At 49.9% G+C, this 26,221-nt stretch overlaps 1 protein-coding gene across 1 annotated transcript in view; it reads left to right on the forward strand.

Annotated features, from left to right (window-relative positions):
• The first annotated feature begins 6,927 nt into the window (after nt 1-6,927).
• Nucleotides 6,928-26,221, forward strand: part of LOC112612736 (cytochrome P450 4F22) — a 43,342-nt gene continuing 24,048 nt past the window's right edge. Inside the window, exons 1-3 of the mRNA XM_025367613.1 lie at nt 6,928-7,019; nt 21,026-21,132; nt 22,599-22,821. Of these exons, the coding sequence (XP_025223398.1) occupies nt 22,600-22,821 (222 nt within the window). The 5' untranslated portion in view covers nt 6,928-7,019; nt 21,026-21,132; nt 22,599. The remainder of the gene's footprint in view (nt 7,020-21,025; nt 21,133-22,598; nt 22,822-26,221) is intronic.

Here is a 26,221-nt window from a genome sequence, read left to right on the forward strand (position 1 = left end):
TTTCTTTCTTTCTTTCTTTCTTTCTTTCTTTCTCTCTCTCTCTCTCTCTCTCTCTCTCTCTTTCTTTCTTTCTTTCTTTCTTTCTTTCTTCTTTTTTCTGAGACAGAATTTTGCTCTTGTTGCCCAAGCTGGAGTACAATGATCTCAGCTCACTACAACCTCCGCCTCCCAGGTTCAAGTGATTCTCCTGCCTCAGCCTCCCGAGTAGCTGGGATTACAGGTGCGCACCACCATGCCCGGCTAATTTTTTGGTATTTTTAGTAGAAACGGGGTTTCACCATGTGAGCCAGACTGGTCTTGAACTTCCGACCTCAGGTGATCCGCCTGCCTTGGTCTCCCAAAGTGCTGGGATTAGAGGGATGAACTGCCATGCCCGGCTGAACTGCTTTCTTTGAAATCTCTGATATCACCTGCTCTGTTTCCACTTTTCTGCCTCACTGTTTCTGTGTCCCAGGAGGCTGATGTATATGGACCACTCAATGACCTTCTTTGTCTTGTGGCTTCCAGTTGGGTTGAAACAATAGGGAGCTATAGCAGGCATTGGAGGGAGGGAGGAAAGTGAGGTTGGGGCATTTGTAACTCATCTTCTTCCCATGCAGGCTGGCTGTGTCCCTCCACCAGAGGTTCAGAACTCTTGACAGGTGGACCTCTTTGCATAGCCCTGTCTGGTTCAGGTTCTAGCAACTTCAGTTCCTTGGCCCCAGGTCCTAGGGATGGTAACTAATTTCAGCTGTTACTAGCCCCCTGGTGTGCTGCACTATCCCTTTGAAAATAGTGCTTTTTTATTAAACTCTCTTCAAATTACCCCACTTAAGTGTTCCGTCTGTTTCCTGCCAAGTTCTTTTTTAGTTTTACTTTAATTTTTTTTGAGATAGAGTCTTGCTCTGTCACCCAGGCTGGAGTGCAGTGGCGCGATCTCAACTCACTGCAACCTCCACCTCCCGGGTTCAAGTGATTCTCCTTCCTCAGCCTCCCGAGTAGCTGGGGCTACAGGCGTGCACCCCCATGCCTGGCTAATTTTTGTATTTTTAGTAGAGACAGGGTTTTACCACGTTGATGAGACTGGTCTTGAATTCCTGAGCTCAGGAGATCTGCCCGCCTTGGCCTCCCAAAGTGCTAGGATTACAGGTGTGAGCCACCATGCCTGGCCCTCTTTTGTTTTTAGAGACAGGGTCTCACTCTGTTGCTCAGACTGGAGTGAAGTGGTGCAATTGTAGCTCATTGAAACCTGAAACTCCTGGGCTCAAGCAATCCTCCCACCTCAGCCTCCTGAGTAGCTGGGACTACAGGCAGGTACCACTACACCGGCCAAATTTTTTTTTTTTTTTTTTTGAGACGGAGTCTCGCTCTGTCACCCAGGCTGGAGTGCAGTGGCCAGATCTCAGCTCACTGCAAGCTCCGCCTCCCGGGTTTACGCCATTCTCCTGCCTCAGCCTCCCAAGTAGCTGGGACTACAGGCGCCCGCCACCTCGCCCGACTAGTTTTTTTTTTTGTCTTTTTAGTAGAGACGGGGTTTCACCGTGTTAGCCAGGATGGTCTCGATCTCCTGACCTCGTGATCCACCCGTCTCGGCCTCCCAAAGTGCTGGGATTACAGGCTTGAGCCACCGCGCCCGGCCACACCTGACTAATTTTTTATTTTTTATAATTTTACAAAAAATTATTTTTTGTAGAGGTGGGGTCTGGCTATGTTGCTCAGGCCGGTCTCAAACTCCTGGACTGAAGCAATCCTCCTGCTTCGACCTCCCAATAATAATAATATATATAATTATTTACATATTATCATATTATATATTATTTATATATTATATATTATTATATATTATATTATATATTATTATATATAATTATATTATATATTATATATATATTTAGTTGAGGTGAGGCTGGGCACAGTGGCTCATGCCTGTAATCGCAGCACTTTGGGAGGCTGAAGAGGGCGGATCACTTGAGGACAGAAGTTTGAGACCAGCCTGGCAAACATGGCAAAACCCCATCTCTACTAAAAATACAAAAAAATTAGCTGGATGGGTATCACAGGCATGTAATCCCAGCTACTTGGGAGGCTGAGGCACGAGAATTGTTTGAACCCAGGAGGTGGAGCTTGCAGTGAGCTGAGATCGCACCACTGCACTCCAGCATGGGCCACAGAGTGAGACTCTGTCTCAAACAAAATTCAATGTGAATTGAGGTGAAATTCACATAACATAAAATTAACCCTTTAAAGTGTAGAATTCGGTGACATTTAGTGCATTCACAATGTTGTGCAACCATCAGCTTTAACTAGTTCCAATGTTTCTGTCACCCCAAAAGGAGGTCCTAGAACCACTGCCCCGGGGTATGGACTTCTCTCTCCATCCCCTCTCCCCCAGTCCCTGGCAACCACTACCCCACTTTCTGTCTCTGTGAATTAACTTAGTCTGAATATTTCATGTGAATGGAATAATGCACTATGTAACTTTTTGTGTCCGGTTTCTTTCACTCGGCACAATGTTTATGAGGCTCATCCACATTGCGGCATGGATCAGGGCTTTATTTATTTTTATTTGTATTATTTTTTTTTTCAGATGGAGTCTCACTCTGTCGCCCAGGCTGGAGTGCAGTGGTGTGGTCTCAGCTCACTGCAACCTTTGCCTCCCAGGTTCAAGCGATTCTCCTGCCTCAACCTCCTGAGTAGCTGGGATTACAGTGCCCGCCACCATACCCAGCTAATTTTTGTATTTTTAGTAGAGATGGGATTTCACCATGTTGGCCAGGCTGGCTCGACCTCCTGACCTTAGGTGATCCATCTGCCTTGGCCTCCCAGAGTGCTGGGACTACAGGCAAGAGCCACCTCGCCTGGCCTTTATTCCTTTTAATGACTGAGTAATATTCCATTGTATGGATGGACCACAATTTGTTTATCCATTCATCTGTTGGTGGAATTTGGGTTGTTTCCATCTTGGGCTACAATAAATCATGCTATCCTGAGCACTCCTCTACAATTACATATGAGTACCTGTCTTCTTTTTCCTCCCTCCCTCCCTCCCTCCTTCCTTCCTTCCTTCCTTCCTTCCTTCCTTCCTTCCTTCCTTCCTTCCTTCCTTCCTTCCTTCCTTCCTTCCTTCCTTCCTTCTCTTTTTTCTTTTGAGACAGGGTCGCATTCTGTAGCCATGCTGGCATGCAGTGGTGCAATCTCAGCTCCCTGCAATCTCAGCCTCCCAGACTCAAGCTATCCTCCCACCTCAGCCTCCCAAGTAGCTGGGACTACAGGTACACACCACCATGCCCAGCCAATTTTTTTATATTTTGTAGAGACGAAGTCTTGCCATGTTGTTGTCCAGGCTAGTCTGGAACTCCTGGGCTTAAGCGATGCTGTCTTGCCTCAGCCTCCCAATGTGCTGAGATGACAGCTAGAAGCCACTGTACCTGGCAAGTATTTGTTTTCAGTTATTGTGGGTATATACCTAGGAGTGGAATATCTGGGTCCTATGGTAATTCTGATTAGCTTTTTGAGAAATTCCCAAACTGTTTTCCACTGCGGCTAAACCATTTTACGTGGCCACCAGCAGGGTATGGCGAGATCCCTCTTCTTTTTATCTTTGACTCCCTGCCATGACCTGCCACGTCCACTCCCAGACAGCTTTCTACTACCATTTCCCAAGTCCAGCCACAGGCTCCACTTCGTCCCCTCACACTTCAACCTTACCCCACTGAGCCCTGGGCTGTGCCAGGCTGAGGGCTCTGGTGGCATGGGAACCACACAGCTCTAGAGCCTGGATTCCTTGACATCGACGTGCAAGTAATGGTGCCTATTACCACTCTTCTGCAAACTCCATCTCCAGCTCTGTGCTGCTGCCTGTCCTCTCTATAAATGTAGCTATGATCTCTGAGGTCAGGAGTTCGAGACCAGCCTGGCCAACATGGCAAAACCCTGTCTCTACTAAAAATACAAAAATTAGCCGGGCGTGGTGACGCGAGGCTGTAATCCCAGTTACTCAGGAGGCTGAGGCAGGATAATTGCTTGAACCTGGGAGGTGGAACTTGCAGTGAGCCAAGATTGCACCACTGTACTCCAGCCTGGGTGACAGAGCAAGACTCTGTCTCATTAAAAAAAAAAAAAAAAAAAAAAAAAAAAGGCCAGGTGCGGTGGCTCATGCCTGTGATCCCAGCACTTTGGGAGGCCAAGGCAGGCAGATCACCTGAGGTCAGGGGTTTGAGACCAGCCTGGCCAACATGGCGAAACCCCGTCTCTACTAAAAATACAAAAATTAGCTGGGCATGGTGGTGTGCGCCTGTAATCCTAGCTACTCGGGAGTCTGAGGCAGGAGAGTCGCTTGACCCCGGGAGACGGAGTTTACAGTGAGCCAAGATTGTGCCACTGTACTCCAGCCTGGGCAACAGAGTGACAGAGGGAGACTCCATCTTAAAAGAAAAAAAAAAAGGTGGCTGTGATTTCCACTTCTGCCCTCCCCTCCTCTTCTCTGCCCACCTCCCTCCTGAGTGATCTCACTGACCTACTGCCATGCCATCCACCGTCTTCCCAAGGCAGGTGATTCACAGATGCACTTCTCAGGAGGTGCCCTCACACTGAGCCCAGCCGCCTCCTGGGTGTCTCCCTGAATGTCATCCCACGAGACTTTTAGACTGAAGGTGACCCATGATTTCCCAATCTTTTCTTAACACTGTCAACATTTGAGGCTGGATTATTCTTTGGGGGTGGGGGTGTTCTGTGCATTGCAGGATGTTGAATAGCATCTCTGGCCTTCACCCACTAGATGTCAGTTGCACCACCCCCAATTCTCCCACCCCTACCTCCACCCCCCACCCAGCAGTGTGATCTCCTGATGTTGCTAAACATTCCCTGGTGGAAAATTCTGCTGTGCTGAGATGGCCCAATCAACTGCAAACTCAAACAGCTGATGTTTGTCCAGCCTGTGCTCTGTGCCAGCAGTGGGGCTGAACACCATCTCATCACGTGGGCTTCTCCTGTATTTTATCCATGGGGAGATGGAGGCTCAGAGCAGTCACGTGACTAGCTCAAGGCCACACATCCACGAAGCCCACTCTTAGTGCTGCCGACCCTTTCACTTACTCCTCCTTCCTGGTCTCCAGCTCTTTGAGAGCAGAGAAGTCAGGCAGATGCCTTCTTTTCCTTCTCTCTTCCCTAGAACCCCGTATTTAGCCAGTGGCCAACAGAGATGACCTCCGGGACCTCATCCTTAACCCCCTCCTGGGTCTCAGCTACCCCCACCTTTTGCCTCTGTCCCCTGTAGCCACTGCAGGGGTCCCTCTCAAACTTCACTCTATGTGAATCTTTGCATTTTCCAAAGTGCTAGTAAGCTCTGCCTTGGCCAGAATTATTGGCAAAACAAAATTCATATCCCTAAAAAATAGGCTTTAATGATGTGTTAATTATGAATAAAAAATTAATAAAAGTAAGCTCTTCCTCAGAAGTAAAAAAAAATTAAAGACACAAATAAATATAAATAATTATTTTTTAAAGTTCTAGGAGTTGGGAGAATGGCTTGAGCCCAGGAATTTGAGACTAGCCTGGACAACATAGTGAGACCCTATCTCTAAAAAAATGAAAATAATATTAGCTGGGTGTGGTGGCATGTGTCTGTAGTCCCAACTACTCAGGAGGCTGAGGCAGGAGGATGGCTTGAGCCCAGGAGTCATCCCAGCCTGGATGATAGAGTGAGACCAATCAACTAACAGGGGGCACCTCCCCTACTCAAGCACCATCCATGGCTCCCCACTGCCCACCAGATCAAGACCCAGCCATTCAAACTGGCCTTCACAGTCAACTCCTGCATCCCTCCGGCCTCCACACCTCTCACACTCCAAGGCCAGGGAAAGCCACCTGCCAAGTCACACCCTCCAGTTTCTCTGTGCTTGAGCCCTACCCCCTCTTCTGCACTTGTTGAAATCCAACCTCTCCCTGCAGCCCCAGCTCAAATGTCACATCCTGCACGTCGCCTTCCCTGACCTCATGTCTGCCTCCTCCAAGCAGCAAAACTTCAATTACTTGTGTCTCCTCTTCTTCACCTGGCGACATGCCCCACACCTTCCACGCCCTCTTCCCAAGGGCCCAGCACCAAGTGAGAGAGTAGTATTGGAAAAAAGAGGGATAAAGAAGTCTTCTAAGTTTACCACCTGCTGGGGCAAGTGGAGATTCTTGTCTTCTCATCTGTCTGCCCACTTGCTGAGGTCAGCCACACATCCACCCACCGACCCAGGAGGACAGACACATCCAGAGGCGGAGCTGACTTTGTCTGGACACACCTGGAGCAGATGGGTTGGCCAAGGACAACATCCTGGCCAGAGGGTCAAGGTGTCTGGCAGTGGGTGGGGAGGAGTGGCGCGCGGGGAGCAGAACCAGTCTGGTGCTGCTTGTTGAGGCTGGAGGTCTTCCTGGAGGAAGAGGGTGTTGTAGGCTGCAGAGCCTCCAGGGGTGGGTGCAGGGGAGAGGTTAGGCTCAGGATCCAGAGAGAGAGGAACGGCTGGTTCCCAAGGGTTGGGGGAGCCAGAGAATTCCTGAGGGCTCCAGAGGAGGCTTCTGGAGGGGTCAGTGGGGCCCCAGGGGTTGATGGTTTAGGGATCGCTGTCCAAACTTGGGAGCAAACCTGGAAGTAAGGGCCATGGGGGGTGTTGGTGTGGGAGGAGGGTGGTCCAGAGCGGGACTTGGGCGCTAATGCCGCCCAGCAGCGGCAGGAGGGCGGGGAGCCTGATGGTTTGGGACTTATCGGTGTCCAAGTCTCTGTCTCTCTCCGTCTCTCCATCTCAGTCTCAGTCTCTTTCTTTTCTATCTCTCTCCACCCCTCCACACGCCTATTTCTTGTTCCCCGCTTTTCTGGGGGAAGCGCTGGCGTCCCCGCCCAGAGCCCTGCGGGGGCCCGGGGCGGGGTATCCGGCGGGGCGGACCCCTTGGCGCGGGCCAGGCGGGGTTAAAGGGGTTGGGCTGCGGGACGGCGCGGTCAGATACCAGGTAGTGGCGCCGGTGGATCCGGATCGAGGGCAGGAGGCTGAGACCCGCGGGTGAGTGCGCGCGTGATGGGGGCTGTAACCCGAGCGCCGCCGCAGCGCTGCGCTGGAACCCCAGGCTCGCGAGGTTCGGTGCTGGCCGGATGAGGGCGAAGGTCTGCGCGCTGCGTCGGGGGCAGCGCAGCCAGCCACGGGGATCCCCAGGACTCAGGACGGGGCTGCATGCCCGGGGCACTCGCGGGGAGAGGAGCACGTGGGTGTGTCCCCCATGTTTGCTGCATTTGTGCAGTTTTTTTTTTCTTCTGTGTGCGCCTGGGAGTCCTAGGCGCATCCTTTTCTCTGGGTTTCTGTGATAGGGAGGGGGTCTCCAGAAGACCCCTCTCGTGGTCAGGACATCCCAGATGGGTTCAAGCCCCGCCCTGGGACGCCTCTTTGGGGCTGAATGGGGATTCGCCCTGAGATTTCACCACTGTATGTTGTCTTGAAGGGGAGGCTGTACGTTCAACCGATGGGGTTAGGCGTGTGGTCCAACTGCTATCAGGGACCCCCTGCCCATCCACGCCAGATGCGGAGCCTCTCTATGAAAAGACGGTGTTCTTCTGGCGCCCAGAGTTGGCTCTGAGGGTTGTGTGAGGTCCTGGGGTTAGTCCCAGGTGATGTTCGTCTGATAGATGCTGGAAGGATAATGTTTTCCGGTCTCCCAGGGACCTGGCGCAGCCTGGGTATGCAGGGTGGCCGAGGCTGGCCACCTGAGGAGTCTGACTGGAGAGGCCCAGGCTTGGGGCATCTCGCCTCCTTCATCTGCCCGCTCACCCCTAATGCATGCACTCATTGTGTGTCTCTCACCGCCCCGTAGGCAAAGGAGATGGCCAGGGCTAGCCCTGCACCCCAAATTCCTCCTACCCTGTGCCCCTTGCCCCACCCCTTATTTCTGGGTCCTGGAGTTGTGCCCAGCCAGGGTTGGCAGCATCAAACTCTTCCTTGAGTAACTCCAAACCCCAGAGAGGAGGAACCTCCCCAAATCTTCCCTACCACCCTCATTTCACAGGCAAGGAAACTGAGGGCCAGTGTCCAGTGGGAGACACCCAGTGTCCAGTGGGAGAGCTGGGATTTGAAAACAACAAGCCCTGTTTGACCCCAAAGTCCCGGGCCACTTTTCGACGTCCCCGGCATCACCAAATAGCCCAGCTTGGGTTTCTGAATGGTAACATTAACTCTAGCCTGGTGTCCAGTGGTGACCCAGGTTGGTATCTGCAGAGGGGCTTGGATGACTTGAGAGGCATTCAGGGAATGGGATCCATCTCTCCTTTCTTTCTTTCTTTCTTTCTTTCTTTCTTTCTTTCTTTCTTTCTTTCTTTCTTTCTTTCTTTCTTTCTTTCTTTCTTTCTTTTTTTTTGTTGTTGTTGTTGAGACAGGGTCTCACTCTGTTGGCCAGGCAGGAGTACAGTGGCATAATCATAGCTCACTGCAGCCTCGACCTCCTGGGCTCAAGCAATCCTCCTACCTCAGCCTCCTGAGTATCTAGGACTACAGGCATGCACCACCACTCCTGTCTAATTTTTGTATTTTTAGTAGGGATGGGGTTTCACCATGTTGTCCAGGCTGGTCTTGAACTCTTGGGCTCAAGTGATCCACCCGCCTCAGCCTCCCAAAGTGCAGGGATTACAGGCATGAGCCACTGCGCCTGACTCATCTCTCCTTGTTGATAAACCTTGGACCTGATTCTCCAAACCCCAGATGTCCAGGTCACAATAATGAACATGATGGCAGCACCAACAGTAATGAGAGGTATCATTGATCAAAGGCTTACTGTGTGCCTGGAAGATTGCAGCCCCGTGAGGTGGGTAAATAGGCCTTCTGTCTTAATGAATGAAGAAATCGAGGCTCAGAGAGGTGCAGACACTCACCCGAGGTAACACAGTAAAGAGGCAGAGCTTTATAGAATCTTTTCTGAGGCTCATGTCCAGGTGTGGCCATACTTGGGATGGTGGACAGAAACAATTACAGTCCTGCAATGGTCTAGATTATTAGGTTTTGAAACTTCTTTTTCTGCCAGGATCCCCTTTGGGCCAAGGAAATTTTTAGCAAAAGGTTTGAATATGATCAAAGCTGGGATAGGACTGTCTCCTTTACCCCATTTGCCAACTCGGCCCTGCCCTCATTAGTCATAAATGACTCTGAAGCTCTTTCTCAGAACCTTAGAAATTTAGAGTGCCGAGTGGAGACTCAAGACCTAGAAGCCAGGCTGGGCGCGGTGGCTCACGCCTGTAATCCCAGCACTTTGGGAGGCTAAGGCTGGAGGATGGTTTGAGCCCAGGAGTATGAGACCAGCCTGGGGAATATAGGGATACCCTATATTAATTTTTTTTTTTTTGAGGTGGAGTTTTGCTCTTGTTGCCCAGGCTGGAGTGCAATGGTGCGATCTGGGCTCACTGCAACCCCTGCCTCCCCAGTTCAAGCTATTCTCTTGCCTCAGCCTCCTGAGTAGCTGGGATTACAGGCATGTGCCACCACGCCCGGCTAATTTTGTATTTTTGGTAGAGATGGGGTTTCTCCATGTTGGTCAGGCTGGTCTCGAACTCCTGACCTCAGGTGATCCTCCTGCCTTGGCCTCCCTAAGTGCTGGGATTACAGGTGTGAGCCACCGTGCCTGGCCCTTTATTAATTTTTTTTTAACAAAAGAATAAAAAATATTAGCTGAGCATGGTGGCAGGTGCCTGTAGTCCCAGCTACTCAGGAGGCTGACGTGGGAGGATCACTCAAGCCCAGGAGGGGGAGGCTGCATTGAGCCAAGATCACACCACTGCACTCCAGCCTGAAGGACAGAGCAAGACCCTGTCTAAAAAACAACAACAACAAAAACCCAAAAAAACAAATAATCAACAACAACAAAACAACTTTTTTTTTTTTTTTTTTTTTTTTTTGAGACGGAGTCTCGCTCTGCCGCCCAGGCTGGAGTGCAGTGGCCGGATCTCAGCTCACTGCAAGCTCCGCCTCCCGGGTTCGCGCCATTCTCCTGCCTCAGCCTCCCGAGTAGCTGGGACTACAGGCGCCCGCCACTGCGCCCAGCTAGTTTTTTGTATTTTTTAGTAGAGACGGGGTTTCACCGTGTTAGCCAGGATGGTCTCGATCTCCTGACCTCGTGATCCGCCCGTCTCGGCCTCCCAAAGTGCTGGGATTACAGGCTTGAGCCACCGCGCCCGGCCAACAAAACAACTTAGAAGCCCCCTCTCAGCTCCGGCCTTCTGCGATCTGGCACTTTGGGGGAATGTATGAGTCTCTGGGGTAAAGCCAGCCCTCTGATGTTGAGGAAGTCAAGGTGGTACCGTGAATCAGTGTGGATGGGAGCAGGCTGCCTTGACGAAAGGCTTGGAGTGAAAAGGAGGGCTGGGATGTAGGGTGATGGGACCAGCATTGGGGTGCTCTTCTGTCAGGCTCCTGGCTGGTCCCAGCCCCTGCAGTTCAAGAAGAGGCATGTATCTGATACCTGGCGTCGGCCTGGGTCCGTGCCCTGCATTCCTTCTTGGGAGCCCACACACCTTGTATAACAAGTCCTTAGCTAGTGAATGGCTGGGCCAACCTGACAAACCGGCGCACCCTGGGCGTGGGCCGGGACACAGAGTCAGTCACTGGCTTTCACCACCGCCAGATAATGCAGGCGCCGGCAGGGCAGGGCCACCTCTGCCAAGGCCGGCCTGCTGGATGGGATCGGGGGCTGGTGTAGATAGGGAGTGGGCATGCCAGCCGCCCACAGCATTCTGAGAGTGCCACCTTTGAACTGCTCTCACTTCTATCAAATAGCAATAATAGGAGTAGTCATCATGGCTAACATTTTGTGAGCTACGTGACAAGGCCTTTCCATACCTCATTTCACTGAGCCGTCCTAAACAACCTTAGGGGGTAGGTCCTGTTATTATCAACCCATTTCACAGATTGGCAAAGGGAGGCTGATGGCAGGGACTGGGTTCACCCAAGGCTGCTAACAACCTAGGGAAGAGGAGAGCTGAGATTTGAACCCAGGCCTGTTGGAGTCAAAAGTGCACATTAAATTAAATTAATTTATGTTTTGAGACAGAGTCTCACTCTGTCCCCCAGGCTGGAGTGCAGTGGTGTAATTTTGGCTCATTGCAACCTCCACCTCAGCCTCCCAAGTAGCTGGGGCTACAGGCATCCACCACCAAGCCTAGCTAATTTTTTTGTTTTTGGTAGAGACAGGGTTTCATCATGTTGCCCAGGTTGGTCTTGAATTCCTGACCTCAAGTGATCCTCCCTCCTCGGCCTCCCAAAGTGCTGGGATTACAGGCATGAGCCACCATGCCTGGCCTGATTTTCTTGTTTTTTAGTAGAGATGGAGTCTCACTATGTTGCACAGGCTGGTCTCAAACTCCTTGGTTCAAGTGATCCTCCCATCTTGGCCTCCCAAAGTGCTGGGATTACGGGCATGAGCCACTTCACCCGGCTGATACCTTTCCTCCATTAACTAACTCCATAGTTTACATTAGGATTCACTCTTTGTGTTGTGCAGTAAACTAATGAATTTTTATAATTGATTAAATGTTTTTGAATGGGTGACATGTGCTCATGGTATAGGAAACCAAAAGGACTAGAAAAGTGGACAGTAGACTTAAGTTTCCCTTCCACCCCTGCCCTGAGTTCCTTCAGTCCCTTTCCAGAGGCTGCCACCATTTCTCCTGGGTCCTCAAAGCTTTCTCTCTCTCTTTTTTCTTTTCTTTTCTTTTTTTTTTTTTTTTTTTTTAGGATTACCATTTATTGGTAACAAACATTAAGTTTTACTTACATTCCATGGGGAGAAAAATTCCAGCGTAAACAATGAATGGAGGCAGTAGTTAACCCTCAGGGGTACCAGGTTTTTTATACGGACCACACACAGAGCCTCGGTGCACACACTTCTTTTTTCATTTTTATTTTTTTGAGACGGAATCTCGCTCTGTCACCCAGACTGGAGTGCAGTGGCACGATCTCGGCTCACTGCAACCTCCGCCTCCTGAGTTCAAGCGATTCTCCTGTCTCAGCCTCCCGAGTAGCTGGGACCACAGCACACGCTGCCAAGCCCATCTAATTTTTTGTATTTTAGTAGAGATGGGATTTCACTGTGTTGTCCAGGCTGGTCGCGAACTCCTGAGCTCAGGCAATCTGCCCCACTTGGGTCTCCCAAAGTGCTGGGATTACAGGCGTGAGCCACCACGCCCGGCCCAGTGCACACACTTCTGTGTACAGTAACACAGCATCAAGAGCAACACAGCTATATAGAGAAACGTAGGTCATTCTTTTTAGCCCTAATGGAGATGTAATTAACAGTATCGAGCACTCTGGAAAATCAGCCTGCAGGTTTATGTGAACTACATGGAGATCATATCCTGTATTGTAGTGAAAGCTGAGTCCTCAAGAGCCGTATGTATAGATACACGATTTTTAAAAATAATATTTAAAATGGAGATCAAAGTTCATTTAAGTCCTATTTGCATTAACAAAAATAAAACAAAATAAAAATGGAACCAAATGATCATCTAAAGTTTTAAATTCCTAAATTGCCCAATTTGTACAATTGTGGGAGACTTATTCAAGATTTTTGAAAGTCCAGGACTGTTTCAGCTGAACCAGAGGGCACACAATTTGCATCACTGAAATGGTCCTGGGTTAGTCAATGAAATAAAAATGTCTAACCACATACACATGGATATGATCTTTGTTGATTAGATTATTGATAAAGTCAGTTTCAGACAAGTTTCCAAACTATGCGATATAACTAGATACAGATGAGAAACTCTCAAATGACAATTTTATATAGTGTCGTCGGGCACGGTGACTCACGCCTGTAATCCCAGCACTTTGGGAGGCTGAGGCGGGTGGATCACGAGGTCAGGAGTTCAAGACCAGCCTGGCCAAGATGGTGAAACCCCGTCACTACTAAAAATACAAAAACTAGCTGGGTGTGGTGGCACATGCCTGTAATCCCACCTACTCTGGAGGCTGAGGCAGACAATTGCTTGAACCTGGGAGGTGGAGGTTGCAGTGAGCCAAGACTGTGCCATTGCACTCCAGCCTGGGTGACAGAGCGAGACTCTGTCAAAAAAAAAAAAAAAAAAAAAAAAAAAAAAGAGGGAAAGAAAGAAAATTTTATATGGTATCATATCTCTTGAGCTCAGCAGTTTGCAGCTGCAGTGAGCTATGATCGCACCACTGCACTTCTGCCTGGGTAACACAGCAAGACTCCGTCTCTAAAAGAAAAACTGTGACATCAAAAGAGTCTAAATTTCATTTAGAGCAACGTGGAGAGCCATGGGAGAATTTCGAGCAGGGGAGGTTCATGATCTGGTTTAATTTGAGGAAGATCCCTCTGGCTGTGTGTGCAGAATGGACTTCTTGCGGGGAGAAAGGATGGAACTCTGGGGACCAGTGGGAAGGGGCCACTGCAGTGCTGACCTGATGTGGGTTGGGATGATGGGGATGGAGAAGGATGAATGGATTCTGAAGATGTTTAGGATGGACAACTGGCAGGACCTGGCAACAGATTGGATGTGGCTGAAAGAGGGAGGAAGAGGGTGAGGTGAATCTGAGGGTCTAGGAGATGCCCCCAGGGGAATGTTCCGGAGCTGGCTGGACCTGGCAGTGTTGGACACTGAGACATGGGAATTGCCTTTGAGACAGGATTGCTGAAACCACGGGAGGGGCGAGATCCTCAGGATGTGGGCACAGAGGAAAGGGGAGACAATGTGGCTCTAAGAAGCCCCAACATTTACAAACTGGGTGAAGAAAGAAGGGCTCAAAGCAGACTGAGAAGGGGACTTTTTTTTGAGACAGAGTCTCACTGTCTCACCCAGGCTGAAGTGTAATGGCACGATCTCGGCTCACTGCAACCTCTGCCTCCCAGGCTCAAGTGATTCTCCTGCCTCAGCCTCCCGAGTAGCTGGGACTACAGGTGCCTGCCACCACGCCCGGTTAATTTTTGTAGTTTTAGTAGAGACGGGGTTTCACCATGTGGGCCAGGCTGGTCTTGAACTCCTGACCTCAAGTGATCCACCCACCTCGGCCTTCCAAAGTGCTGGGATTACAGGTGTAAGCCACTGTGCTCAGCCAGAGGAGGGGACTTTTTGAGGCTGAAGTGGAGGCTGGGCAGGAGTGAGTTCCTGAAGGGCTTTGGATGTCAGGCTGAGGGGAGTAGGGAGCCATGGAGGGTGTTAGAGTATGGGAGTCACAGGCTGTTAGAAAGGGGATTGCGGTGGCTGGGATGGGAACTAAACTGCAGCCAGGTGGCTCCTGGGGGTGGATGTAATGATTCACTTGACCCCTGTTGGCTGAATATGTTGACTTCCTGTCAGCACTTTTGAGCCTGCCAAGATGGGCTTTGGGGCCCACACCCCCTGACTGGACTGCAGGTGTAAAGGTCACACTGGTGTGGACCCAGAGATCATCTTTTTATAGTCACCCCCAGGTACAAACAGGGAAACTGAGGAACAGGCCACATAGCCAATCAGTGAGGAGGCAGACATAGAATCCAGATGTTCATTGTGTATGTTTGTGTCTGTGTGTGTGTGTGTGCATGCACAAGTACAAGCATGCATTTAAAAAGAAAGTCTTGGCTGGGCACGGTGGCTCAAGCCTGTAATCCCAGCACTTTGGGAGGCCGAGGCGGGCAGATCACGAGGTCAGGAGATCGAGACCATCCTGGTTAACACGGTGAAACCCCGTCTCTACTACAAATACAAAAAAAATTAGCCAGGCTTGGTGGCGGGTGCCTGTAGTCCCAGCTACTCGGAAGGCTGAGGCAGGAGAATGGCGTGAACCCAGCAAGCGGAGCCTGCAGTGAGCCGAGATCGTGCCACTGCACTCCAGCCTGGGCGACAGAGCGAGACTCTCACTTCAAGTCCCTCACTTCACTTAGGTCTCTGCTCCCAGACCCGTCCTCCGAGAAGCCCTCCTGGACCACCTTTTCTAAAGGGATTGTTCTTCATTCCCTTAACCGGTGTATGAGTTTCCTGTGGCTGCTGTAACAAAATGACCACAAACTCAGTGGCTGAAGACAATGCACACTTATTCTCTCACAGTGCTGGAGGACAGAAGTCTGAAATCCAAATATTGGCTGTGCTCTTTCTTTTTTTTTTAAATTAATTCTTCTTCTTCTTCTTCTTCTTCTTCTTATTATTATTATTATTGAGATGGAGTCTCACTCTGTCACCCAGGCTGGAGTGCAGTTGGGTGATCTCGGCTCACTGCAACCTCCGCCCTCAGAGTTCAAGTGGTTCTCCTGCCTCAGCCTTCTGAGTAGCTGGGATTACAGGTGCCTGCCACTGTGCCTGGCTAATTTTTTGTATTTTTAGTAGAGACGGGGTTTCACCATCTTGGCCAGGCTGGTCTTGAACTCCTGACCTCATGATCAGCCCATCTCGGCCTCCCAAAGTGCTGGGATTACAGGCGTGAGCCACCGCGCCCGGCCTGGCCACGCTCCTTCTGAAGGCTCTTGGGGAGGGTCTCTTCCTTGCCTCTTTCAGCTTCTGGTGGTTCCTTGGCTTGTGGACTCATCACTTGAATCTCTGCCTCCATCTTCACCATCCTCACACGGCCTTCTTCTCTTCTGCATGTCAGATCTCCCTCTGCTTTTTTTTCTGAGACAAGGTCTCACTGTCACCTAAGCTGGAGTGCAGGGGTGTGATCTCGGCGCACTGCAACCTCTGCCTTCCAGGTTCAAGCGATTCTTCTGCCTCAGCCTCCTGAGTAGCTGAGACTACAGGCACCTGCCACCATGCCCAGCTAATTTTTATATTTTTAGTAGAGATGGGGTTTCGCCATGTTGGCCAAGCTGGTCTCGAATTCCTGAGCTCAAGTGATCTGCCCACCTCAGCCTCCCAAAGTGCTGAGATTAAAGGCATGAGCCACCATGCCCAGCCTGCTTCTTTCTTATAAGGGTACTTCGGATTGCATTTAAGTCCCTCCTCGAGAATGTAGGATCATCTCCCCAGATCAAGATTCTTAATTTGGCCAAGTGCGGTGACTCACGCCTGTAATCCCAGCATTTTGGGAGCCTGAGGCAGGAGGATCACTTGAGGCCAGCAGTTCGAGGCCAGCCTGGGCAACAATAGTGAGACCCCATCTCTACAAAAATTAAAAATATTAGTTGGAGTGATGGCACGTGCCTATAGTCTCAGCTACTCAGGAGGCTGAGGCAGGAGGACCACTTGAGCCTAGGAGGTCGAGGCTGCAGTGAGCTGTGTTTTTGTGTCACTGCACTCCAGCCTGGCCAATAGAGTGAGACCCTGTCTCAAAAAAACAAGAAAATCCTTAACTTGTTTGCATCTGTAAAGACTCTGGCATATAAAGTCACATTCACAGGTTCTAAAGATTAGGAAATAGTATCTTTCGTGGGGTTATGATTCAATCTCTACTCTCGCTCCACTTGTCCTCCTTCATGACATGTGTACTTATATCGCATTGCATTGTGTCTGTAATTGGTCTGCTTTCTCAAGAGCCAGAGCCATGTCTGTCTTGCTCACTATCATATCTTCAACGCCAAGAACTGAGCTAGACACATCGCTAGGGCTCAAAAAATATTTGCCCACTGCTTGCTAAAGAAATGTCTGTAAGAGAGGTTAATGTGCCGGATGTGGTGGCTCACGCTTGTAATCCCAGCACTTTGGGAAGCCAGGGCAGGTGGATCACCTGAGGTCAGGAGTTCAAGACCAGCCTGGCCAACATGGTGAAACCCTGTCTCTACTAAAAAATATAAAAATTAGCCGGGCGTGGTGGTGCGCGCCTATAATCCCATCTACTTGGGAGGCTGAGGCAGGAGAATCGCTTGAACCCGGGAGGTGGGTGTTGCAGTGAGCCAGGATCACACCACTGCACTCTAGCCTGGGCTACGGTGCGAGACTCCATCTCAAAAAGAAAAAAGAAAACAAAAACAGCACTTAGTGAAAAGTTCTAATTAGTAGTAATTATCACTAGCTGGCTTCCCCAGCATTGCTAGAGATAATTATTACCCATCATTAAATTGGTATGGAAAGAAATACCACCGCCGGGCACAGGGTGGCTCACTCCTCTAATCCCAGGACTTTGGGAGGTGGAGATGGGAGAAATGCTTAAGGCCAGGAGTTCAAGACCAGCCTGGGCAATATAGTAAGACCCCATCTCTAAAAAAAATTAAAAAAGTTAGCTAGGCATGGTAGTATGTGCCTGTAGTTCTGGCTACTCTCAGGAGGCTGAGGTGGAAGGATCCCTTGAACCCAGGAGTTCAAGGCTGCAGTGGGTTATGATTGTATCACTGCACTCCAGCCTGAGCAACAGAGCAAGACCCTGTCTCAAAAGAAGAAAAGGGAAATAAATACTCACAGTTGCTTCCTATGGAGCAGGTTACCTGGAGTTGCCTGTGTGAGAAGCAGCCCAGTTGCACATCAGCATCTCGAGTTTGGAGCGTCTGCCTGGGACCTGTGACTTGGAGTTCCTTGTGCTTCCATTTGGGAAGTTGCTTCCTCCTCATCCCTATCCCTACTCCGGGCTTGCCAAAGGAAATATCACTTACACCAGCTGGTCTGTATTTTTTTCAGAGATGAGTTCTTGCTGTGTTGCCCAGGCTGGAGTGCAGGGTCTGTTCACAGGTGTGAACATAGAGCACTACAGCCTCCAACTCCTGGGCTCAAGTGATCCTTCTGCCTCCACCTCTTTAGCAGCTGGGATTACAGGTGCTGCCACAGTGCCTAGTTTTGTGTTTTTAAAAATTTTAATTGTGGCAAAACACATACACCATGAAATTTACCATCTTAGCCATCTTTTTTTTTTTTTTTTGAGGCGAAATCTCGCTCTGTCGCCCAGGCTGGAATGCAGTGGCGCCATCTTAGCTCACTGCAGCCTCTGCCTCCCGAGTTCGAGTCATTCTCCTGCCTCAGCCTCCCAAGTAGCTGGGGCTACAGGCAACCGCCACTACACCCAGCTACTTTTTGTACTTTTAGTAGAGATGAGGTTTCACCATGTTGGCCAGGCTGATCTCGAACTCCTGGCCTCAAGTCATCTACCCGCCTTGGCCTCCCAAAGTGCTGGGATTACAGGCGTGCACCACTGCGCCTGGCCATCTTAGCCATTTTTAAGTGTACAGTTCAGTGGCATTAAGCAAATTCACAGTGTTGTGCAACCATTCCTACCATCCATCTCCAGAATTTTTTCATCTTTCCAAACTGAAACTCCATCCCCACGACACACTAATTCCTCATTCTTCTTCCCCCGCACCCCTGGAAACCCCTATTTGACTTTATGTTTGTATGAATTTGACTACTTCAGGGACCTCATACAAGTGGAATCATACAGTATTTGTCCTTTTGTGATCCGCTTATTTTTTTTCTGTTTTTCTTTTTTCTCTTTCTCTCTCTTTCTTTCTTTTTTTATTTTTTTAATTATTATTATTATTTATTTATTTATTTATTTACTTTTTTTTTGAGATGGTGTCTCGCTCTGTCACCCAGGCTGGAGTGCGGTGGCCGGATCTCGGCTCACTGCAAGCTCAGCCTCCTGGGTTTACGCCATTCTCCTGCCTCAGCCTTCCGAGTAGCTGGGACTACAGGCGCCCGCCATCTTGCCCGGCTAGTTTTTTTTGTATTTTTTTTAGTAGAGACGGGGTTTTACCATGTTAGCCAGGATGGTCTCGATCTCCTGACCTCGTGATCTGCCCGTCTCCGCCTCCCAAAGTGCTGGGATTACAGGCTTGAGCCACCACGCCCGGACTTTTTTATTTTTTACTTTTATTTTTATTTTTATTTTTATTTTTTTGAGACGGAGTCTTGCTCTGTCGCCCAGGCTGGAGTGCAGTGGCGCGATCTCAGCTCACTGCAAACTCCGCCTCCCAGGTTCCAGTGATTCTCCTGCCTCAGCCTCCCAAGTAGCTGGGACTACAGGTGCCCGCCACCACGCCCGGCTAATTTTTGTAGTTTTAGTAGAGATGGAGTTTCACCATGTTGTCCAGGCTGGTCTTGAACTTCTGACCTCAAGTGATCTGCCAGCCTCAGTCTCCCAAAATGTTGGGATTACATCCCTGAGCCGCTGCACCCAGCCAAGAAATTTCACTTCTGCATGGGAAATGTGGTTTGGCGTTGGCTTTCAGAAGAGCTTAGCGAGGACTGGTGCGGTGGCTCATGCCTGTAATCTCAGCACTTAGGGAGGCCGAGGCAAATGGATCACTTGAGATCAGGAGTTCAAGACCAGCCTGAACAACATGGTGAAACCCTGTCTCTACTAAAAATACAAAAAATTAGCTGGGAGTGGTGACGGGCACCTGTAATCCCAGCTACTCGGGAGGCTGAGACAGGAGAATCACTTGAACCCAGGAGGCAGAGGTTGCAGTGAGCCAAGTTCTTCCCTTTGCACTGTAGCCTGGGCAATAGAGTGAGACTCTGCCTCAAAAAGAAAAAAAAAAAAAGAAAAGAGAGAGAGAGAGCTAAGCTAGTCTGAACCCTTAGTGGAGGACACTATTGGCAGGGGTGGGTGGGGCTGAGGGCTCAGGGGAGCACCTGGAGTACACACCGTTAGCTGTGATGCCTGAGGAGATAGCCGTACAGAGGGAAGAACCCTGAGCCATTGGTACTGGGGGGAAGGAGAGAAGAGAACAGGACCCAGTCATTTCCAGGAATCTCCTTGGGGTGATCTGAGATTCTTGGTCCCTCAAAGTGATGGTGATTGAGGGTGGCCCTTGGCAGGGCCTTGGGGGAATCCCTGCCAGCTTCTGTCTCCATTGAGTTTGAGAAATTGAGCCGGGATTTAGCGTCTTCATCTGGAAATGGAGTGAATGATAATACCTACCTCTGAGGACTGGTGTATGATTCTGTGTTGGTCCATTCTCTCATTACTATAAAGAAAAGAGGTGTCATTGGCTCATGGTTGTGCAGGCTGGACGGGAAGCATGATGCTGGCATCTGCTCAGCTTCTCAGGAGGCTTCAGGAAACTTACAATCGTGGCAGGAGGCAGAATAGGAGTAGCTGCATCACTTGGCTGGTGCAGGAGTAAGAGTGAGGGGCACAGGAGGTGTTGCACACTTTTTTTTTGAAACAGACTCTTGCTCTGTTGCCCAGGCTGGAGTGCAATGGTGCAATCTCAGCTCACTGCAATGTCTGCCTCCCAGGTACAAGCGATTCTCCTGTCTCAGCCTCCCGAGTAGCTGGGATTACAGGCACCTGCCACCATGCCTGGCTAATTTTTTGTATTTTTAGTAGAGACAGGGTTTCACCATGTTGGCCAGGCTGCTGTCAAACTCATGACCTCAAGTGATCTGCCTGCCTCAACCTCCCAAAGTGCTAGGATTACAGGCTTGAGCCACCGTGCCTGGCCGGTGCTGCATACTTTTAAACAACAAGATTCCAGGCTGGGAGGGGTGGCTCATGCCTGTAATCCCAGCACTTTGGGAGGCCAAGGCTGGCAGATCACTTGAGGTCAGGAGTTCGAGACCAGCCTGGCCAACACGGTGATACCCCGTCTCTACCAAAATATATTTTAAAAACTAGCTGGATATGGTGGTGCATGCCTGTAATCCCAGCTACATGGGAGGCTGAGATGGGAGAATTGCTTGAACCCAAGAGGCGGAGGCTGCAGTGAGCCGAGATTGCGCCACTGCACTCCAGCTTGGGCAACAAGAGCAGGACCCTGTCATCTCCAAACAAAAAACAAAAAAACCCACAACAAGATCCCATGAGAACTCACTCACTATCTAGAAGACCTCACCAAGGGGATGGTGCTAAACCATTAATGAGAAACCACCCCCATGATCCAATCACCTTCCACTAGACCCCATCTCCAACACTGGGGATTCCAGTTCAACGTGAGGTTTGGGTGGGGACACAGATCCAAACCATATTAGATTCCCTGAGATGAGGCTGGTACTGCCTGGAGTATGGTAGTGCATGGAGCATGGTGGTGCATGGAGCATGGTGGTGCCTGGCACATGGTGGTGCCTGGCGCATGGTGGTGCCTGGAGCATGGTGGTGCATGGCGCATGGCAAGCCTTTCCTACCTGCTCACTGTTTCATTCATATTATGGTTACCTACTCGCATTGTTTTGGTTCCTCAGGTGCTGACCCTAAAGCAAGGATCTGAGTGCAAGTAATTTTTTTGGGAAGTGATCGCAGAAAATACCAGCAAGGAAGAAGAAAGTGAACTCGAAAGAATTGAAAACAGGTACTCAGACAAATAAATGTACACACATGTTCACAGTAGCATATTTCATAATAGCCAAAAGGTGGAAACAGCCCAAATGTCCATCCACAGATGAAGGAGTAAAGAAAATGTGGGGCCAGGTATGGTGGCACGCACCTGTTGTCCCAGCTACCTGGGAGGCTGAGACAGGAGGATCACATGAGCCTGGAAGGTCAAGGCTGGAGTGAGCCGTGATCATGCCACTGCACTCCAGCCTGAGTGACAGAACCAGACCCTGTCTCAAAAGAAAAAAAAAAAAGGAAATGTGGAATATCCATACAATGGAATATTGCTCAGCAGTATAAGGAATTAAGCTCTGATCGATGCTACAATGTGGATGAACCTCGAAAACAGGATGCTGAGTGAAGGAAGCCAGACACAAAAGGCCGCATAGAATTTAATAGATTTATATGAAATATCCAGAATACTTAAATCCATAAAGACAGAAAGCAGATTAGTGGTGCCAGGGACTCCAGGGAGGGAGAATTAGTGGCTACTAACAGGGTTGGGCTTTTGTTCTGGGATGATGAAAATGTTCTGAAACTGACTGGGTGAGGTAGCTCACACCTGTAATCCTAGCACTTCGGGAGGCCAAGGCGGGAGCCCAGGAGTTCAAGACCAGCCTGGGCAACATGGCAAAACCCTGTCTCTACAAAAAAATACAAAAATTAGCTGGGCCTGGTGGCATGCACCTGTAGTCCCAGCTACTTGGGAAACTGAGGTGGGAGGATTGCTTGAGCTGGGGAGGTTAAGGCTGCAGTGAGCCATGATTGTGCCACTGCACACTCCAGCCTGGGTGACAGAGGAGACCTTCTTTCAAAAAAAAAGAAAGAAAGAAGTCCTGAAATTAGACGGAGGTGGTAGTTGCATGATATGTAAGTGTACTGAATACCACTGAATTATTCCCTTTAAAATGATTAATTTTGTGTTATGCGAATCTCATCTCAAGTTAAAAAAAAGATAAAAGAAAAAGGGGGAAAGGACGTGGCCAATAGGGAGTTTCCACTGTGGGCAGCTGGAGTTTAATCTCATTGGGGAAGCCTGGAGTGAGTGTGGAACCTATATCTCAGGGTCATTGCACCTAAGGGGTGAGGGAGCTGGGGTATTTATCCACCAATGAGCCTCAGTCATTGGTTGAAAGCTGCTCCTTTGGGAGGGGGGTCTTGGTTTCCCAGCCTGACCGGCTATGCATGGGCAGAGAATGCCCTATGGTAGAGAAGTTAAGAGTGTGACCTTGCAAAAGTCAAGGCTAAGAGCATATGAGCAGGGCCCTGAGTGCATCCATCTGTCCAGCTGGCTGGAGGTCATGGCTGGGGAATGAAGAGGCATCCTTGGTGTCTCGAACTCACGTGTGCTGGGAACCTGCTGTGCACTAGGCACACCATGCCTGACCCCACGGGTCATCATCTTGTGCATGGCACCGATCCCCTGACCCTGTGTGTCCCCAGGATGCTGCCCATCACAGACCACCTGCTGCACCTCCTGGGGCTGGAGAAGACGACGTTCCGCATGTACGCGGTGTCCACCCTTCTCCTCTTACTGCTCTTCTTCCTGTTCCGCCTGCTGCTGCGGTTCCTGAGGCTCTGTCGGAGCTTCTACATCACCTGCCGCCGGCTGCGCTGCTTCCCCCAGCCTCCCCGGCGCAACTGGCTGCTGGGCCACCTGGGCATGGTGAGTGTGGCCAGGCAGGACTGGGCTGGGCTGGGCAGGTGCAGGGTAATAGGTAAGGATGGCGGGCCTGCTGGCGTCCCACAGCCTCCCAAGAATCTGTTTGGGGCTAGCAGCAGATTTATATGATGGGGTATGAGGCTGAGGCTCAGAGAGGGCAAGCAGTTTATCCAAGGTCACACAGTTGGGAGAAGGCAGAACTAACTTTAAAGATGAATTATTTGGGGAGGCTGAGGTGGGAGGATTGCTTGAGGCCAGGAGTTTGAGACCAGCTTGGGAAACATAGTGAGACCGTGTCTCTACAAAAAATACAAAAATTAGATGGGTGTGGTGGTACACGCTTGTAGTCTCAGCCACTTGGGAGGCTGAGGTAGGAGGATTGCTTGAGCTTAGGAGTTTGACACTAGCCTGGGCAACACAGTGAGAACCCATGTCTATAAGAAAAATTACAAAAATTAGCTGAGTGCAGTGGTACACACCTGTAGTCCCAGCTACTTGGGAGGCTGAGGCAGGAGGATTGTTTGAGCCTGAAAGTTTGAGGCTGCAGTGAGCTATGATTGTGTCACTGCATTCTAGCCTGGGTGACCTAGTGAGACCCTGTCTCTCTAAGAAAAAAAAAAAAAAAAAGAACTCTCTCTATAATTTTATAGCTATCACTGTAGCAACAGGTACCTTTACCTTTGGAGTTTGGAATCCCAGGGTAGGGATGGAGGTGGGGAGGGGAACACATCCTCTTCTCAGTGTGGTTCCACTGTTCTCCCTTGAATGCTGTGGTCCCAGGTCAGGACTCTTACCCCTTTATTGCATTGAATTTTTTTTTTGTTTGTTTTTTTTGTTTGAGACAGGGTCTCGCTATGTTGCCTAGGCTGATCTTGAACTCCTAAGCTCAGGCAATCCTTTGGCCTCAGCCTGCTGAGTCCTTTTTAATTTTGCAGATATGTGCCAAGTATTTTTCCAGGCAAATATTAACTCATTCAGTTCTCTTGACAATTCTAGGAAGTAGGTCCCATGACTAGCCCCATTTTGCATGGAAGATTACTGAGGCACAGAGAGGTTAAGTAGCTGACCTTAGGTCACACAGCTTGTAAGTTGCAGAGCTGGGGTTCAAACCCAGCATGTCAAGCTCCAGCCTCCATGCTCTCAGTTCTACCCTCTGATGCCTCTACTTTCTGTAGTTAGTTTCTAGATGAGATAGGTTGGACTTTTCCTTTTTTTTTTTTTTTTTTTTTTTTTTGAGACAGGGTCTTTCTCTGTCAACTAGGCAGGAGTGCAGTGGTACAATCATGACTCACTGCAGCCTCTACCTCCTGGGCTCAAGGGATCCTCCTGCCTCAGCTTCCCAAGTAACTATGACTGCAAGCCTGCAAGCCCAGGTCCCCACACCTGGCTAATTTTTGTATTTTTAGTAGAGACAGGGTTTCTCACCATGTTGTCCAGGCCAATCTCAAACTCCTGACATCACGTGAACCACTGTGCTTGGCCTCCTTGTTTTTAGTTCTACTCTCTGATGCCTCTACTTTCTGGATGAGATAGGCTGGACTTTCCCTTTTGGAGTTTTCTCCTTCATTTCTTCCATCCCCTACCCCTGCTCAGGCCTTATCCTCTCCTGATGGTCCATGGTCCAGCCTCCTCCTTGAGTTCCTACCTCCAGTTTCATCCCTTTAGTCCATATCCCATCCTGGTCCCAGAGGGATTCTTGGGTCCAACCACATCCCTGCCCCTGCTCACACACCCTCCATGGCTCCCTACTGCCATTCAGAAAAAGGCTGGTGTTCAAGGCCCTTTTGGCTCCAGCCTCCATCCTCCTCACTTGTTCCACCATCCCTCCCTAGCTCCATAAAATCACTTCCCACTTCTGTAACAAGGCTCCCACCTCCAAGGCCTTTGCCAAAACTATACTCTCTGTCCAGGTATCCTTCTCTGCTAGATCAACTTCTACTCATTTTTCATGCCCCATCTCCAATGCCCTTCCTCTAGAAAGCCCTCTCTGGATTTGATGGTTGTCCTAGAGGGAGTGGCCAGGCTCTAGTGCCTGAAGGAGTTGGTCAGGGCCAGCTCTAAAGCCCAGCCTTGACATTGTAGGTCCAACCCAGCTCCTGGGCCCATGGGGGCTGGGTGAGGCTGCAATTGAGGCTTGGGTGTGGACACAATCAGGGCTGAGCCTGACGGAGAAGGAGACACAGGAGCTAGAAAGGGGTCATTTGTTGCTTTACTCATTTGGCAATTGCTGAACCTTATCACCAGCTAGGCGCTGGGTTAGGCTCCTTTGTATCTGAGCTCTTCTCTAATTCTCACAGCCTGTGAAGTGGGGATGGATCTGTCCTATTTCATGGATTCATACTTTTATAGATTTGAGCACAGAGAGGTTAAGTGTCTTGCTCAAAGTCACACAGCACCTGAGGTTGGGTTTGAACTTGGATTTTTCTGACGTTGAGCCTGAAGCTTTCCTGCCTCATACAATAGGTGAGGAAGTGCAGTTTTGTAGCTAGGCGGCCTGGGTTCAGATACTAGCTTTGCAGATGATGCCAAAGCTTGCCCATATTCCTCTCAACCCATTTTTGGATGCAGTGGCCTGACGTCCAGCTGCCAGTTCCTGCATTCTAGGGGCTGTCTCTGGTGGCTGGAGCCCATTCTGCAGGTGAAATAAAGGCTGGGCACAGTGGCTCACACCTGCAATCCTAGCACATCGGGAGGCCAAGGCAAGAGAATTGCTTGAGCCTGGGAGTTTGAGACCAGCTTGGGCAACATAGCAAGACCCAGTTTTTACAAAAAATTTTAAAATTAGCTGGGCTTGGTGGTGCATGCCTAGAGTCCCAGTGCCTGTTCTGCCACTGTTTGTTCTGTGAGCTTGGGAATTAACGCCCCCAGGAGTGACCCTCAGCCAATGACTGATGGGCATTGGTACATAAATACCCCAGCTCCCTCGCCCTCAGATGGGATGACTCTGAGATGCAATGTGCTACTCTGTGCTCCAAAGCTTCCCAGTGGGACTGAGCCCTGGTTGCCCTTGGTGGTAATTTCCTTGACAACTCATTGTTTACTGGTGGTCTTCTTTCCCTATCTCACTACCCATGTTTTTGGGGACCATCCCCCAAATAAACTACCTGCCCTAGAACCATTGTCTGGCTCAAGCCTGTAATCCCAGCACTTTGGGAGGCCGAGGCGGGTGGATCACGAGGTCAGGAGATCGAGACCATCCTGGCTAACATGGTGAAACCCCGTCTCTACTAAAAATACAAAAAACTAGCCGGGCGTGGTGGCAGGTGCCTGTAGTCCCAGCTACTCGGAGGCTGAGGCAGGAGAATGGCGTGAACCTGAGAGGCGGAGCTTGCAGTGAGCCGAGATCGCGCCACTGCACTCCAGCCTGGGTGACACAGCGCGAGACTCTGTCTCAAAAAAAAAA

Source organism: Theropithecus gelada, chromosome 19 (genome assembly GCF_003255815.1).
Source record: "Theropithecus gelada isolate Dixy chromosome 19, Tgel_1.0, whole genome shotgun sequence".
Lineage (NCBI taxonomy): Eukaryota > Metazoa > Chordata > Mammalia > Primates > Cercopithecidae > Theropithecus > Theropithecus gelada.